The sequence below is a fragment of the Corvus brachyrhynchos genome, unplaced genomic scaffold (genome assembly GCF_000691975.1).
Source record: "Corvus brachyrhynchos isolate BGI_N302 unplaced genomic scaffold, ASM69197v1 scaffold33, whole genome shotgun sequence".
NCBI classification, from domain to species: Eukaryota; Metazoa; Chordata; class Aves; order Passeriformes; family Corvidae; genus Corvus; species Corvus brachyrhynchos.
This window is the reverse complement of record NW_008237254.1, coordinates 242090-257795: the sequence shown is the minus strand read 5'-3', so window position 1 is coordinate 257795 and position 15706 is coordinate 242090. Positions and strand designations below refer to the sequence as shown.

At 36.1% G+C, this 15706-nt stretch overlaps 1 protein-coding gene across 2 annotated transcripts in view; it reads left to right on the top strand.

Annotated features, from left to right (window-relative positions):
- Positions 1 to 15706, top strand: part of CHD1 (chromodomain helicase DNA binding protein 1) — a 53542-nt gene that overhangs the window by 4806 nt on the left and 33030 nt on the right. For both annotated transcript variants that reach the window (XM_008630784.2, XM_017730482.1), the window contains exons 2-4: positions 12847 to 13051; positions 13973 to 14077; positions 15375 to 15442. In XM_008630784.2, the coding sequence (XP_008629006.1) occupies positions 12847 to 13051; positions 13973 to 14077; positions 15375 to 15442 (378 nt within the window). The remainder of the gene's footprint in view (positions 1 to 12846; positions 13052 to 13972; positions 14078 to 15374; positions 15443 to 15706) is intronic.

The following is a 15706-nucleotide window of genomic DNA, read 5'->3' as shown; positions in this document are numbered from 1 at the left end:
TTTTTAATTAAATTCCATTTAATACTTTTTTTGCTGGTGGTCTCTAAGGAGCTTCTGGTAAATACATCATTGTGTTGCTGCTGGATCCAGCTGTGTGTTGAAGGTTGCTCACATTACACAAAAAAGTAGTAGACCCCTGGGTAATGACTGATACCTCCTGCCTTGGGAAGGGTTCCTGGAACTTCTTTGTGCTCTTGAGATGTGTGACTTGCATCTTTCAAATAAAGACTTGCAATGTGGTTCATAGGGTCATGAAAGTTGGTAGGTAATCAGTTTAATTTTGATAACATTGCTGTGTTTATAGTAGTACCAGCAGATAAGAAGTCTGCAGGACAGGAAACACAATGTGTTAGCCCATACCAGAAAAACTCAATTGAGTTCATACTCTGTAATAGCTGAGGACAGGAAATAACATTTGGTAGATTGAACATGATACTCTTTGTGCCCTCTGTTCTTTACTGACAGTGGTGAATAAGATAAATCTGCCTTATGCATTATAATGAGGTTAAATATTTAAGATTTCTTGAAGAAGTAAAACTGAAAAAAGCTTACTACTTATATAGCGTTTGCCTAAGAAGCTTACTTGCCATTTTATGGGTTTGGCATTTACTATCTGTTGCTTCTGCACATTTTGAATGGGCTCTTCATATTCCAATGCTTGCCTTCCTTCAGCTTGTTTAAAAAAACCCCAACAACCAAACAACAAAGGAGACAGTCCACTGTCATATCAGATACATTTCAAAGACCCTGCAGATAGTAATCTTTCTTTTTTAGTGTGTTGAACTTTAGTTCGCTTAAATTGTTACTCTCTGTCTTGCTAGTCTTGATCAGTAAGGTAACTTCACCTAATGAATGCACTTGAAATCAGTGATGTTAAATTAGCTGTTCTTGGATCTGTTACTAACCTAGACAGGAGTCTAAACTTTCTGTCAGTTCTTTTGCAACATGGCTTGTTTAGCTTTCCATTTTAGGATTTGTATTAATGCCTAGTTCCTTGTTGTATGATCCTCTCAGGGGCACCTTGTTTTAAAGGATAAGCTAGTGAAGCTAAACTTAAGACTGTTGAAAGAACTAATGGCTCTGAGGCAGGATATGTGCTTTAAGCTTGTCATTTCCCCAAAGCATTCCCCAGTTTCATTGCATAAGTATTTATTTGGGGGAGTTAAAAAAAAAACATTTGTTTTAACCTGTTACCTGCTTTGGTACCTTCTCTAACCTATGTTGCTTTTCTTTCAAAGATATCTTTGCAAATAAATATGACATTCGGGCATAGATTTGTTGTGAACTTGTAGGGAGTACCCAGAGACAGTTAAAAAAACTAGACAAATTCCTTCAGTGTGTCTAAATTCCTTACCAAATCAGATTTGACATGTGCTGGTGGACAGATGCAACGATCAAGGGCTAGAGGTAAGAGGATTCTTAAGTGCATATCCTGGAAAGTGCTCTTTCTTTACACCTCAGTTTGTTAACATACATGGAACTAATTTTTCACGTAGAACTTCCATCCTGAGACCTGCTGTTCATTTTCAGTAAATGCTGTTGGCCTGCTACTGAAAGTTACTGCTGACTGCTAAATTTTTCATCGTTACTGGGGTTTGTTTGCACAGTAAAGAAATGGTCTCACTTCAGTGGTACCAAGGAGATCATCCTTAGTGCTTTACCCGTCATGTTTGTTTCTATTTTCCATATCCTTATGAGGGTCCACTCTTCTCCACAGTCTTTTATACTACTGTCTTAGTTTAGTTTGGAGAGGGGAGGTTGGGTTTTTGAATGTTTTGTTTTTTCTATTTCAGTTGAGCAAAGGGAATACAATGTAAGGTTTCTTATTCAGGAGCACCTTTAAACACATAATGCCATTTTCATATTACTTTTTAAAAAATAAGAAATATATGTCATTTGCTTGGAGGTGTAGGAGGGAAGAAGGCTTATGTGATACAGAAGAGGGACTTAATAGTAATTTCGTTTTGATTAATTAAGTGCCTAAAAGCGTAAATGGTCTTCAGTGGTTAATCTTAGCAAATACTGGATCTACATCTCCGGTTCTAGTCTTTATAGTGTTTATAATTTCTATAGCCATTTGGCTTCTTGGAATCCCAGTCATCTGGGAAGAAGGTAAGAAAAAAAGGCAAGTTGGACAATAAAGTAGTATTGGTTAGAAGAGGTCATCAGTACAAGACCAGAGCAAAGGGTAGACATAGTGTGACACAGTAAAAGTAGGGCGAGTTTGACAAACACAGATTCACAACAAACATTTTTAGTTAACTGAGAATGATGTCTGTTATGCTGATAGTTTCTCTGATTATGTTAGGTAAAGTGTCAGTTCTGCCAGCAGAGTTGAATGTAAAAAGTAGGTTCCAGCTCTGCACTGTCATGTAGAGAAATCATCTTGACTAAGTTTGGAAAGGCTGAGGTAGAGACAGAGGAAGGTCCTAATTTGTACTAACTGCCTAAAAATAGTGGAGTTTTCTTTTACTTACCAGTTTTAGTCAGGCTTTTTTTGGAAGAAAGAAAAATGTAGATACAGATGGCAAAAGAAAAGCTGGTTAAGTTGTATCTAAGCCATCTGTCGTATTCCACCTTAAGTATCTCCAGGAGAGTGGGTAATGTATCCACTGTTGTGTTATGCTGAACTATTTCCAGTAGAAGCAACTTAAGCAAAGACCGTGGCTTGTATAGGAAGAGGAATTGTCAGGAAATAACACGCTTGACATCTCCTTTTCTGTAACAGGAGCTCTGAAGAGAGGGACAGTATTTGTGTGATAGCATTGAACAGCAGCAGACAGCTAATTGTGACAGTATTCCAATCAGTGTTTGAGGAAATATGTAATGTTCCTTGCATCCACCCCCTAGAGATATGATACCAGAATCTCAGTAATTAGTAATGTCAGTTCAGGTGATTAATTTTGTGAAAGTCAGTGGTGCTACTTTGCACTAATGGGCATTACTTGTTGCAAGGAAGGTTGGTCAAATTAGGGACCCTAGTTAAACTATATCAGCTGACACTTTAAAGCTCTTTGGCTATGTTCCGGTTTGGCCAAATTTAGAAATATATCCTCTGTGAGAAGGCAGGCTACAACCACCCCTCCCCCACCAGGTTCGGGAAAAAATAAATTTTCCTCGAAGGAAAGTGAAAGAGATAAAAACTATTTATTTAACAAACCCACAGGAAAAGGATAATAATGCTAAATGATAAAACCTCCCGGTCTGCTGAGAGAAACCTGGGGGGAAATTCAGAGTCCTTCCGTAGATCTCTCTCTCCCTCCTTGGAGATGGAACGGGGTGGTGGGCCCGTGTCCAGGGCCAAGGCCTCGGTGGAAATTCCTCCTGTTGTATTCTGATGTTGAAACTGTTCAGCAGAGAGAAAAGGAAAAAAACGAAGTCCCAGGAAAACAAAAGTTCAACTCTCCGGAGGAAAAGGAGCTGAGGAAAAAAACTGCTGAAAGCTGGCTGGAAAGAAAAGCAAGCTGCATGCTTCCCTTCCCTCTCGCTCTCCAGCTGAAAAAAAGTCTCTATCTCTGTGTGACCTTGAACAAGCTGCAAACTGCTTTGAAAAAGTTTGGCTCAGTTTTTCCTCCCCCCTCTCAGGCTCAGTTTAAAAGCATAGAGAGGTAGCAAAATTAATTTCAGGGCATAGGGGAGCGATTATGGGATACACATCATAAAGTCACCCCAAGACAGGCTAGAAAATAAATTCCTTATAGGCTGTGCCTCAAAAAATGCAGGTGAAGTTAAAGAATCCCATAGGCAAACATAGAAAAGAAAGCAACCAAGGGTGTTATGACTACCTAACTGCTATTATCTCCCTGTGTTTTTAATACCTTTATTGCAGAACTTAGCTTCTGTTTCTTTAATGCAAGTTAAATCTCTGCCTTTCTATCAGATAGGTTTTTTGTCCTTATTGTAGCAATGATTTTAAAAGGCAAATTTTAGCACAGTATGAAATGCCCTCACTTATCATTTGGTGTGCAGTGGTAGCTTCCATTGAGTATTTACAGAAAATACATATGTTCTTTTTATTTCACATTTCTTTTCCATTTCAGGGAAGGTTAAGCCATTTCTGGAGTTCTGCTAATACAAGGTGTTAAAATCAGAGATTACTTGTTAAAATAAGAGTTTACTTGTCTTCATGCTCTGAAAAGTTTTAGACCTCTCTCCAGCTGATGATAATTATTTTTGCCTTTTTGTAGCTGGCTGTTGGGGTGTCCCATTTCAGCAGATGAAGAAAATGTCAGCTGAGCTACTAAAAATCTGTCTGAAACTTCTGTATGTGTTTTCCTGTGAGCTTCAAAGACTCAAACAATTGCATTTCAAAAACTGGTAAACAGGCTCTAAATTTGCAGTGATGCTGGTAGACACTGCAGTGTGCTAGGAGTTCTGTATGCTGTTGCCTTTTTTATTAGTCACATCTGCAGTGCCATGTGCCTGGAAAAAGGAGAGAAGGTATTAACACCATTTAGTAGATGTGCTAAAGTTGAAAAATACCAAAGACACCCTTTTTAATTTGAAATCTGTTTAGGGTTTTTTTTCTAGGTTCTCTGTTGATTTCCACTGGTTTATGCTTCAGTTTCAGGACAGCAGTCTCAATAAATACTGCCTGTTCATTTCTGCTTGTTTTTTTCCACATCTTCATAGGCACTTAAGAGTGTTTATGAGAACAGAGGCTGTTTTGAAAAGCTCTGTCTTTTCTGTCTGTGGATAGTACTGACACCATAGGGGACATTGGAGAACGCAGCAATATCAGCGTCAGAAAAAGTTATTTTTATATACCTTCACCCATAGGTGTATGTATTGGTGAGGGCTGAATGTGTTCTCAAAGTGAGGCAGTGCATACTGTTCCCAGCATTGTTCGAATTGTGTAAATATTACTGTAACTCAGAGCAAAGGTAGGAGCAGTTAAAGAGAAATTTTACAGTTCTATGTTTCTTGTTTCTGCGTTCCTCCTTTACTATAAGGAGATGACATGTAAATGCTCTCCTTGAATGCCTGTGTGTAAATGTATATACCTTTACTTAAGTAATTCCATATTTACTCTTTAAGTTTAGCATCTAGCATACTAGGATTTAATCTGAATTACTGCTCATATGGAAGCAGGTCACAGTTAATTCTGCAAAAGGGATTACAGTTTTATGTTCATTTTTAATAACCAAGGCTTGCTTAGTATGTCTAGGTTAAGGAGAAAGGAGGATATAAAGGAGGATTTTTTTTTATCCTTTAGTGCAGTGGTCTCTAAAATAGTTGTTTGTGCACTCCTGTCAATATTTAAGCATGCATTTTAATGTATATATAGTTCATTTATGAAGTATATACATACAATAATATTTGTACTAAAACCTACCTCATAAAACATACACATAAAATAGAAAACTTCAATGTATGAGATAAAGATTTAATATTCAAAAATGTTACGTTTTTATCGGTAAAAAATCCCTTTTAGCACTCATTTAAAAATATTAAGAATATTCTTGTTTATTAAAATCTTGGTTTAACATTTTGTGATACAGTGGTTTGAAGGTATGGTTCTTCATTAAGTTTATTTTGGTACCTTATTTTAATGACCAGCACATCTGAAGAAGATACCTAGCAAAGATACATGGCTGCAGATGGAAGAAGCATTGTTTACTGCACTAAGTCATAGTAATAGTTTTTTCAGTCCCATCAGGTAATTATGCAAAGGTTTTTCTTAAATTTCGTCTAGTAAATTCCCATCTACCCTGTCAATCATTTCTTGCATATTAGTCTTAAGGGATTGCAGTTTTTATGTTTTTAGTAAGTGGGTTCAAAACCCACTGAAACTTCTTGAAAGATTTATTTTTAAAGGCTATAAATTTTTATCTCCCAGCTTTTAATGTGTATAGATACAATAGCTTTTCTAGGTGACGTGCACTGGTTTTGGTAATAAGATCACATAATGATGGAAACCTTTCCAAACATCTGTTTTAAAAATGCTGGCTCTATGGCATGATTTTCTTTTGAAAAGCCGCTGCTTTTTCATTGTTAAAATGTCACTTTTGCTTGGAAGGAATACATAAAGTCTGTTTATTTTTTTCAAAAATATCTGCTATGTAGCATACAGTATATTGGTAACAAATTGTTTCCACAGAAAGGGTCAGTGTGTTTGAAGCAATCATCTTCTTTTTAAAACAAACACCTTCAGAGCTCACCAAAAACTAATATTCCTGGTCAACAATGCTTCTTAGCAGTTCAACCTCTTAGGGTATAAATACTTTTTTTTATGTTCATTTCCTATCTTGTTACAAAGTATTGTAAATACTTTACTATTTAATGGATTTGTTTTCGTAAAATTAAGAACATCAGTGACTTCCTGCGTCCTTCTGGCTCTAGATTCTTTGCTGCAGCAGCTTGCCTTTTGTTGATGGAGTGGATGAATTTAATTTGTACTGCAATCTCTCATCGCCCCTATTAGACTCTGGTTTTTATTCCAGTCAAAGCAACCACACATTCTTAGTTACATTTGCATATTTTTTTCATAAAACCTTTTTTTTTTTTTTTTTTAATTAAAACAGTGGTTTACTGTTGATAAGGTAACTTCTCTAATGCTTTTCCTTTAGTGACTTAGGAAAAGTAATTTCTTGTGTATTTCATTATTGAAAGTCCTGAAGCTGGGATATGTTAGAAGCACCTGTACTTTCATTCAACCATACTGCAAACCTCCTGCAACGGGTGATTTGTTCTAATACTTGTTTCTTCAAATCTTCAGCAATGTTTTCTCTGTGTCTTTCAACACTGTTGACAAAGAAATGCACTTCAGTTTGTCACTGTAGTTTTCCATGCATTTATTTTAGCTATTTTTAAGCAGCAAAATCTCAATTTTGTGATGGCATGTGGATTTTTTTCCCTTGATCTTAGGTAAGATAACCTCAGAGCAGGCTGCTAAACATCTATCATTAAATTAAGGGACATTCTTTAAAGTACAGGATTGACTATTACATTACTTGAAACATTGCTGGAAAAAATGAAGGTTTATATTTGTGTTCTAGATGGTCTATTCAGATGTCTTGTTAATTGTGATGGTTTCATGCTACCATTGGCTAATATCTCAACATTCAATACAGATTTAGGGTAAGAGTAATTGTTAACACTGGTAAGTAATATTTTGAATAGTCTTGATAATTGAAATTTTCTGTAATCCAACTTCATGTCAGATGTCATTGTCATTAAATTGTCATTGTCTGTTACCTTGGAGTGTGGCTTATGAAGAGCTTGTACCATAGTAGAAGTGTCAGTGCTGCCATTTTCTTTTCACGTGCACTCACATTACCTTCAGTCCATTGTTTCCTTACAGACTCTTTTTAAACCGCTTCTCCATTCTGTCAGGGTTAGTTTGGTTAAAAATAAGTAATGCTATCCATGAATCCACCTAATCAGGCAGAGACAAACTGCAGTCTGTCTCCCTGCACACAGAAGGAATGGAGTGATTGCACCACTGTCACCCATCTAGGCTGTGGAGCACTATTTCCCCCAGAGCCCCACAACTGCCTTATGTGATACAGGCCTATCAGAGATATGGGCTGAGTGAGTTTACAAGTGTCAAACCATTAAATACTTTGAAGTTTGGAGAGTTGAATTTTTAGTTTGGGGTTTTCTTTTTTCTTTCCTTTTTTAATTTTTTTTTTTTTTTTTTTTTAATTCCTGGGTTGTTACTTTGTTGTGGCTTTGGATTTGGGTGGGTTTTTTTGGTTTTGTTTGTTTTAGATAAAAATAAATCTAAATAGTGGTTCCAATATGCTCTTTACATACCCCCACAAGTTGTTTTGCACACCTTATGGTTTGTGTGCACCCCTCTTTAAAAACCACTGTCTTCATGTGCCAGTTTTTTCTTGTCAAAGAAGTGTGGCGAGGCTGGGAGAGGGGGAAGCTGTTTCTCTTTCAAAGAACACCTTAGGGCAAATACTGCAACTAAAAGGCTGGCTCCTTAGAGAATGATAAAGCCTTTAGTTAAACACTGGAGTTCCTCACATCAGTTTGAAGTATGGATTGTCTTTATCACTAGGAAGGCTGCCTTTAAGAGAGTTTCTCAGTTAAGTCCTGAGGCAGGATCGCTCTGGGTCCTGCTCATGTGATAATATGAAGCAATGATTCATTGTTACATTTTGTTTAGGTCAGCACTACATGTGAAACAAAAATTAAAAGTACAGATAATGTCCCAGTGATGTTACGTCTGCAGAGGCTAGAAATGGTTGGTCTCTGTGTGTTAAATTGATATGATATAGTAAACTGCTAGTATCTATGCTGAATAGAAGTTGAAATGGAAAACTGCTGCTAGATTGGGTTTTCAGTAAGACTTCATTTTCACTGCCCCATTTTTTCAGTATGGACATTGCTTAGGAGACATGGCTAGAAAATGCCACAGATACATTTCACTTTTACATTTATTATGAGGGGAAAGGTAGTTTTCTATTCTCCTCTTTATGTAACTCTTCTCCCTTTGTCCCAAGGTGGATTTTGCTGGATTTCTTAATTTTTAGAAAACGTTACATAGGTCTGTGTTTTTACTTCATTGCTGCTGCTTTCTTACAGGTATTTTGTAAAAAACAAGTAAGGTGCTGCTTTGTATCCAAAGTGGATCATTAGTTGGGTCTGATGTTGTTGTAAGACTGCTTTGCATGAGATCTGTTTAGAAACAAAAAAAAAACCCAGTTGATAATCAAGTCTATTCTTTCTGTCTGCCTTGTAGACACAGAGCTTTAGAGGTAATTAAGAACTAATTCTTAGGCTGAAAAATTCTATTCAATTTCTGTTTGAATAGATAGCTAGTCCTGTTATACAATAGAGGGTTTTTTGTTGTTGTTGTGTTGATACAAGAATGTTTTCTTTAAACTTTTGTGTTAAACAAAATATTATCATTGGAAGTGCTAGACAAATACTTTTTTTTTAAGTGCAGGAAAAGCAAGGGGACAGTATGCATCCAGAAGTGTATCATATTTTGATCTTGGCATAAACATGTTCTATTTTGGATCTTTGACTTAAATGATAAAAAGAAATATTTTCTCTCCAATATTGAAAATACTTAATACACTGAAAACTGAGCCCTAAACCTGTAATTCTTACTGGAGGGTGTGTTTTTTGCCTTATGTGCTCCATCACTATTACTGTTGGTTCAAATCCTTCAAATTTCTCTAGAGGAAAGAAAGTCCTTTGATGTATGGACTGTTAACAGCTATTGGGGATTTGTAGGTGTTATATCCTATGCAGTGCTGCTTGTCTATACTGTCTTAAAGATCTGCAGTTTGTCTTTATTGCATATGTTTATGCAGAGCTTATTTATAACTCCACTTTCTACCTCCTTTGCAAACAAGAGCTTTAGGTTTCTGACTCACGGTGTTGTCTTTGTAGAGTTTGTTTCAGGTCGAAACAGTGTATGAAAGTACATGATGAAAGAAGCATTGCTTTGGTAACCCTCAGAGGCTGTCCTGTAGCAAGTAAACGGTGAAGATTTTTGCTGTTCAGTAGAAATGAAGACCTATTTGTTAGTCTTACCTAATCTTTTTAATATGCACTGTAGTTCCATGAAGACGTCTGGGAGTATGTGGTGCACAGGCAGAACTTGTAGTTCACACAAGTTTCACACAACTGCATTAATTTGGATCATTATAGTTGAAGTAAGCTCTTCCCAACATAGACTAGCCTTGTGTGTTTGAACTCCTGTAGTGCTTCCTATGTGTTAATTTCAAACTTTTTATGCATATATGTATACTAACACAGATTAGTAAGGTTTGATAAATGTTTCAGCAAGTCCTTGCTGTTTCCCTGGTTGTAACATTGGTTGCTGCTACTCAGTTAGTCTTTTCCCCTTTCCTTGTTCTGATTCAACACTCTGGGATAAGAAAGCTTAGTAAGATATTATTGATGCTATAGTCTTTGAATTTCATGTAACTGTTTTTTTCTGTTCTGTATACCATATGTTAGTCTGGTGGGGATCCTACATTGTCCTTCATAGATGGTGTCATTAGGGCTGCTCTAAATCAGTTGTGGTTGACTTTATTCTTTGTTTTTTCTTCTTGTAATTTCATTAATTTCTCTCCCCATCCCTTTTACTTCTGTGTGTAGGTTTGTTTTGTAGTCTTGCATTTATTTGTAATGTGGTTGAATTAAGAGTTTTACTCTTTGTCAGGTGTTGCTGTGAGTTGTGATGCAGTTGAGTTGTATTAGGCTGCTCTTCTCCATCCAAATCAAGCCAATTTATTTTGAGAAACAAGGGTTATGGAATAGCTCTTACTTCGCTGGTCCTTCTCACAAGCCTATTGAGAATTCATTACGAGAGTCAGAGCTTTGATGAGAGCTAGCTGTCAAGATAAGGAGCCTGTATGGTTTTTTTGAATACTGTATGATCCACATCAATATCCACATATTGACATGTTGGTATTGTTTAACAGAGACCTTAGATGATAGTTAGCTGATCTCTTAGTAAATAATTAGATTTGGCACTGGCTGGTTTTCTTGCATCCGACTCTACAGCAAATAGCATTATCCACTAGACTTATATTTTCCCTATTTCAGTCCCTTTGGTTTTGAACTTACACTCAATTCTTGTGAAGAACATCAAACAACATAAAATTTCCCATCAATTGTTTATCCCTGGAGATGTCGAAGAGGCATTTGGATCTGGCGCTGGGTGCTGTGGTTTAGGGGTTACAGTGATAGTGCTGAGTTCATGGTTAGACTGGATGGTCTTGAAGGTCTCTTCCAACTTTGGTAATTCTATGATTCTGTCTAATCAGTGTAATTCTTGCTTAATTATCTAAGTAAACTAAATTTTTTTTCATCTTTTCTGTTATCTCTCCACCATTCTCTTCTGTAGCTTGTTTAGATGTTTCTCATTACGTTGGCAAGTTGACCAAGATGTCTTATTCCAGTGTTAGTTACCCCATGCTACCTTAGAAAACAGGCACTTTGTTCTGGTTGCCTCTGTCTCTGTATGCAATTGAACCTATGGTTAGCACTGTATTAGTGTATTAGTGTCTAAAATAGTGTGAACTATTTTACTGCTGTATGGAAAGCTAATTAATTAATTGCCATCCATATGGCTTAGTGTTTTGCATAAATTTTTGATTTGATAATCCATGTCATTATTGTCCTCTTTGAGCAAGCCTTGTCCTGCATGAAGGTACTGGATTCCTTTCCCCTCCTTCAAGGTTCTGTAGGATTTACATTTTTTTGGTAACTTTTTATGACTGGAACTTTGGCTGGTATTTACTTATGTCTCTCCATGCTGAGTTTTCTTCTGTATATCTTCTTTATAGTTAGTGCTGCTGTCTGTAGTCCCCCTGACATGTACTTATGGCACTTTGCTTTGCTGAGAAATGTGGTTGTTTTGTAAAGGTATGATCTACCCAATATTTAAGGTAAGGCAATGTTTGTGTACAAAAACTGTATTACAATGAAAATCTCTTCAGAAGACAATCATGGAGTGCCGTTAATTTCTGCTGGTCATACATTGTAGTGTCATATTCTGTAACCTGCTTTATGGGCAAGTGAGGTTAGTGTTATAGTATCATGCCTGCAGTAAGACTTTGATGAAAGAAAGAAATTGGAAATTTCAGAGCAGCCTTGTAGTTTCCCAGCTTTCCTCTCAGCAAGTACAGGGGACACAGCAGCAACATGTTTCTCCACATCTTGCTCTTCAGAGCAAGGAAGCTTCACTGTGGTCGCTTTGCCCCTCTTTACTTCACGATTGCTGGTTGCAGATGGCTGATGGAGGTACCCTCTGCAGGGATCTGTTTATGAATAGCTTCATTTCTTCTTCACTGGCACAGTTTTGTTGGTGGCAGCAAAAGCAGAGGAGTGATTTTGCTTTGTTTTGCAGTTTTACAATATTGTCAGTTAAGTATATTCTGGGGCAGATGATCAATATTCCCTCTCCCCCACCTCACCTCCAGCTAACTGTCAGCCAGATGAATTGTGCTGGCAGGGATCAGCTGGGCTTTGATAGAATTTTGGCTTTAACATTTGCAATTCTGGCTTCATGTTTACTCTGGTTTTTAAATGTTTCAGTCAATGTGTACATAATTTGAAATTATTTTGCTATGTGGTGTTTCTTTCTCATGATACCTTTGAAATATAGTATTAATCTAATGAAGAATTTTACTAAAGTTTCAAACTCATCTGCTTCGTGAAGTTGTTTTAGAGAAACAAACGCTGTAAAGTTTTTGAATGGTCATAAAATAAGTATTTATCTTTAATTAATGTGTGTTCTAATTATGTTAAATCTGGTGTAAAATGAATATACAGATGAAATAATTTCACGGCTCAAGTGTATGCCAAGGAAAGTGCTTTGGCACAAGTCATACCACCTCTGACAAATTCAGAGTTGTCTGCGTGGGAAAATTTTGTGCTGCTCTTTTAACAGAAAAGCACAGTCTATGTAGCTTTTTGTTTTGTTTTTTAGGGAGTACCACTGATGTATGAAGATTGAAAACAATATTGGATAGGTCTTTGTGAGGTAGACTAAACCATTAGTTAATATGGCATTTGATGGAGCTAAGCAGGAATTTTGAGGGGGTGAAACTCAACAGTTTTGTGTGGGTACAAAGCATTTCCACCACTTTTATTTCCCCTGCGTGACTCTGCCGTATTAATTGGAATGGTTGCTTTATCTTTATTTTGGCTTCACATAGACTATCTAATTACACTTTGAATTCTTATTCCCTGTTTATTTTTAGCTTTATTCAACTCAACTTATTTAGTCAACTGGCTCCATTTGTGTACTACCTATTTGTCTGGTCTCACTTTAACAGTTGAGTTATCGGTAAAGTTAAGGTGACTTTTTTTTCTTTTAATCCTGTTACCTTGGCAGTTGTGTAATATCCTACTAACTTGTCATTGCAGCCGATCAGATGATGATTCTGGGTCAGCATCAGTTTCTGGATCTGGTTCAAGCTCCGGAAGCAGTAGTGATGGAAGCAGCAGCCAGTCAGGCAGCAGTGACTCTGACTCTGGTTCAGAGTCAGGCACTCAGTCAGAATCAGAGTCTGACACATCTAGAGAGAAGAAACAAATTCAGTCTAAACCACCAAAAGTTGATGGATCTGAGGTAAACAAGACACATAAATGAACCCTTTGGTGGGGGGTGGCAGGGAAATACTAGAAAAATCTTTTGAAATTTTCAAGAGAAGTGTTCATTTAAAAAATAAAAGGAGGCAATGAAGTGTTCTTAATTAGATTTTAATTTGATTGGGTTAGTGAAAGCATGTGTTTTGTTCCCTTAAACTTTGGGCAAGTGAGATTTGTAAGTGTTTTGAGTTAAAAGCCTACCTAAATTTCATCATACAGAAGCATGCATTAATTTACTGGAACTTGTAGAAGACAAAGACACACATAAATGTTATTTCTGAATTCTGTTTTTACATTGTTTCTCTAATGCTTGGTTTCATTGTATTAATAAATAATTGTATAAAAATTTCAAGCTTACATACAGTTTCTTTATCAATAAGTCAGCTAAGTGCAGGGAAAAGTGATGTTGAGAAATCTCTTCAGTTCAGTGGGCCAGAACTACCGGCACTCTCCCATGTTTATGGAGTGGTATATCATATTTATGAAGATAGTTATAGATCAGTTACACCAAGAACTGAAGACTGTTAAGGAGTCTCTATTAGATTTTTTTCTCATGTACTGAGGTATTACTGTATGAAACAAAATCATAGCAGTCAAGCAATCTGAAAGAATTTATCTGTGTGAATTTTAAAATGTACTTTATAAAGTTTTGCCTTAACAATTACCTACACAACAGGGTTAGATATGTTGCAGTAGTTATCCTGGTGATTAGCATATAACATTCTGTTTTGTAGAAATCTTACTATTTTGAAAAGCTGACTGATATTGTTACTTAATGCAGTATTTTGTAGTGAAATTTTTAATTGATAAAATTAAGATGCTACTTAGGAAAAGTAAATATATGGTAAACTGGAGACTTTCAGTATGTTTGGCTGGCTCTTGCATCTCTATTCCTGTTTAGTTTTGGAAGTCTAGTCCAAGTATACTTGCTGTGCAAAGATCAGCAGTGCTCAAGAAGCAGCAACAACAACAAAAGGCAGCCTCATCAGACAGTGTTTCAGAAGAGGTGATTAATGTAACTTAGATTTTTAAAATGTACACATGCCTGTCTCATTCTTTTACCCGTTAAAATAAAATTACATAGAGCAAATTTGTATTTTCTTAGTGTGCACAGAAGTCTGAGGTTAGTCTATAAAATTAACATTCAAATAACTGACATTTTTGTAAGCAAACATAAAGCTATCTCTGGTTATTTGTTTTCAAGTGAGTTGTCCCAAAATTATAGCGGTCTTGATTCTGTGCTGGTTTTAGGTAGCTATTCTGTGTTGTCTGGACAAAATTTTCAGGCCACACGGTACTGATGTACATTGTATTTTTGACTTCTTGAGTTTTGTAAAGAGAGATAAAAATGCTAAAATTTTTTTTTCAGTATGTTTTTGTATAAGGTGTCTGCTATGGTTTTCAGAAATTCCATATGAAGTAGAAAACTAATTTTTACAAGTCTTAAAATAGTTACTACAAAAGAATTGTATTTTAAGAATGAGGCTTGTATTCCAGCTATTTCAAAACCGAAATCATAGGCTACAGAAATGCTGACTTTTTGCAGTAGGAACATCTTCTAAGAACACTAGTCGGAACTCTGGAATGGAATTCATATGTAAAGCAGTCTTTTTGTCTTGTATTACAAAGACTTTGCCATGTAGTCACACTCATTTGGTTGGATTTCTGTTTTTGTATGATTCAGCAGCTCATCTTCTAAACAGAAAACTTAATCACCTATCATTAAAATAGTAATTTACAGCTGTTAAGCACTCTCTTCCAGAAAGATACTTCTTAGGATAAAAGTTATTCTAAATCTAAGTTTAAGACAATGAGATTGGCCTTAAGAAAATCTTAACATTAAGAGGGTTCTTGTTTTTTCTGCTATTATAAATAAAGAGGGAACATGCTATTCTCAGAATTTTCTTAAACTGTTATTTTGATGTGAACAAATATAGAAGGTGAAAAAGCTCTTGAGGGTAGGAGATTTCATTAGGATTTTTACAGAGCCATCATCTCGGTTAATGTGGAGCAGCTTACACCATGACTTTTTATGTAGGCACAATAATAATTTTTTTAGATGGGGATTTTATGTGGTGTTCTCCAGGGTGGTATTGGCACAATGTATTCATAGATGGATAAAGAGAAAAACAATAGCAGTCTTCTAACAGCTAAACTGCGAGGCATGAAGAAGGTGAAACATGAATAATATGCCTCCAATTTGAAAGTAGAAGCTGATGTATCTTTTCAAAATCTACTTGCTAGAAGTACTTAATTCTTTTTGTAGTAATGAATTGGGTTTGGTTTATTTCCTTCACCTGCAGGACTCCTCAAGTAGTGAAGATTCAGCAGATGACTCATCCAGTGAAACCAAGAAGAAAAAGCATAAAGAGTAAGATATTTTCCTAAGTAATAGTACACATTTTTTATCATAGAGACAGATGCTCATAACTTATGCTTGATTTCCTCACTCTTGAAATGCTTAAGTTATCTTTTTAATTTGTCTTGATCTTTCATTTCCAGTTTTGTAATTTTTAAAATAAACTCCCAAATGAACATCTCTATCATACTAGTTTCTCAGCAAACAAGTCTGCAATGTTGTTTGAAAACATTCATCACTGCTTTTATTTCTAAAATACTTTGATGCAGTTTACTT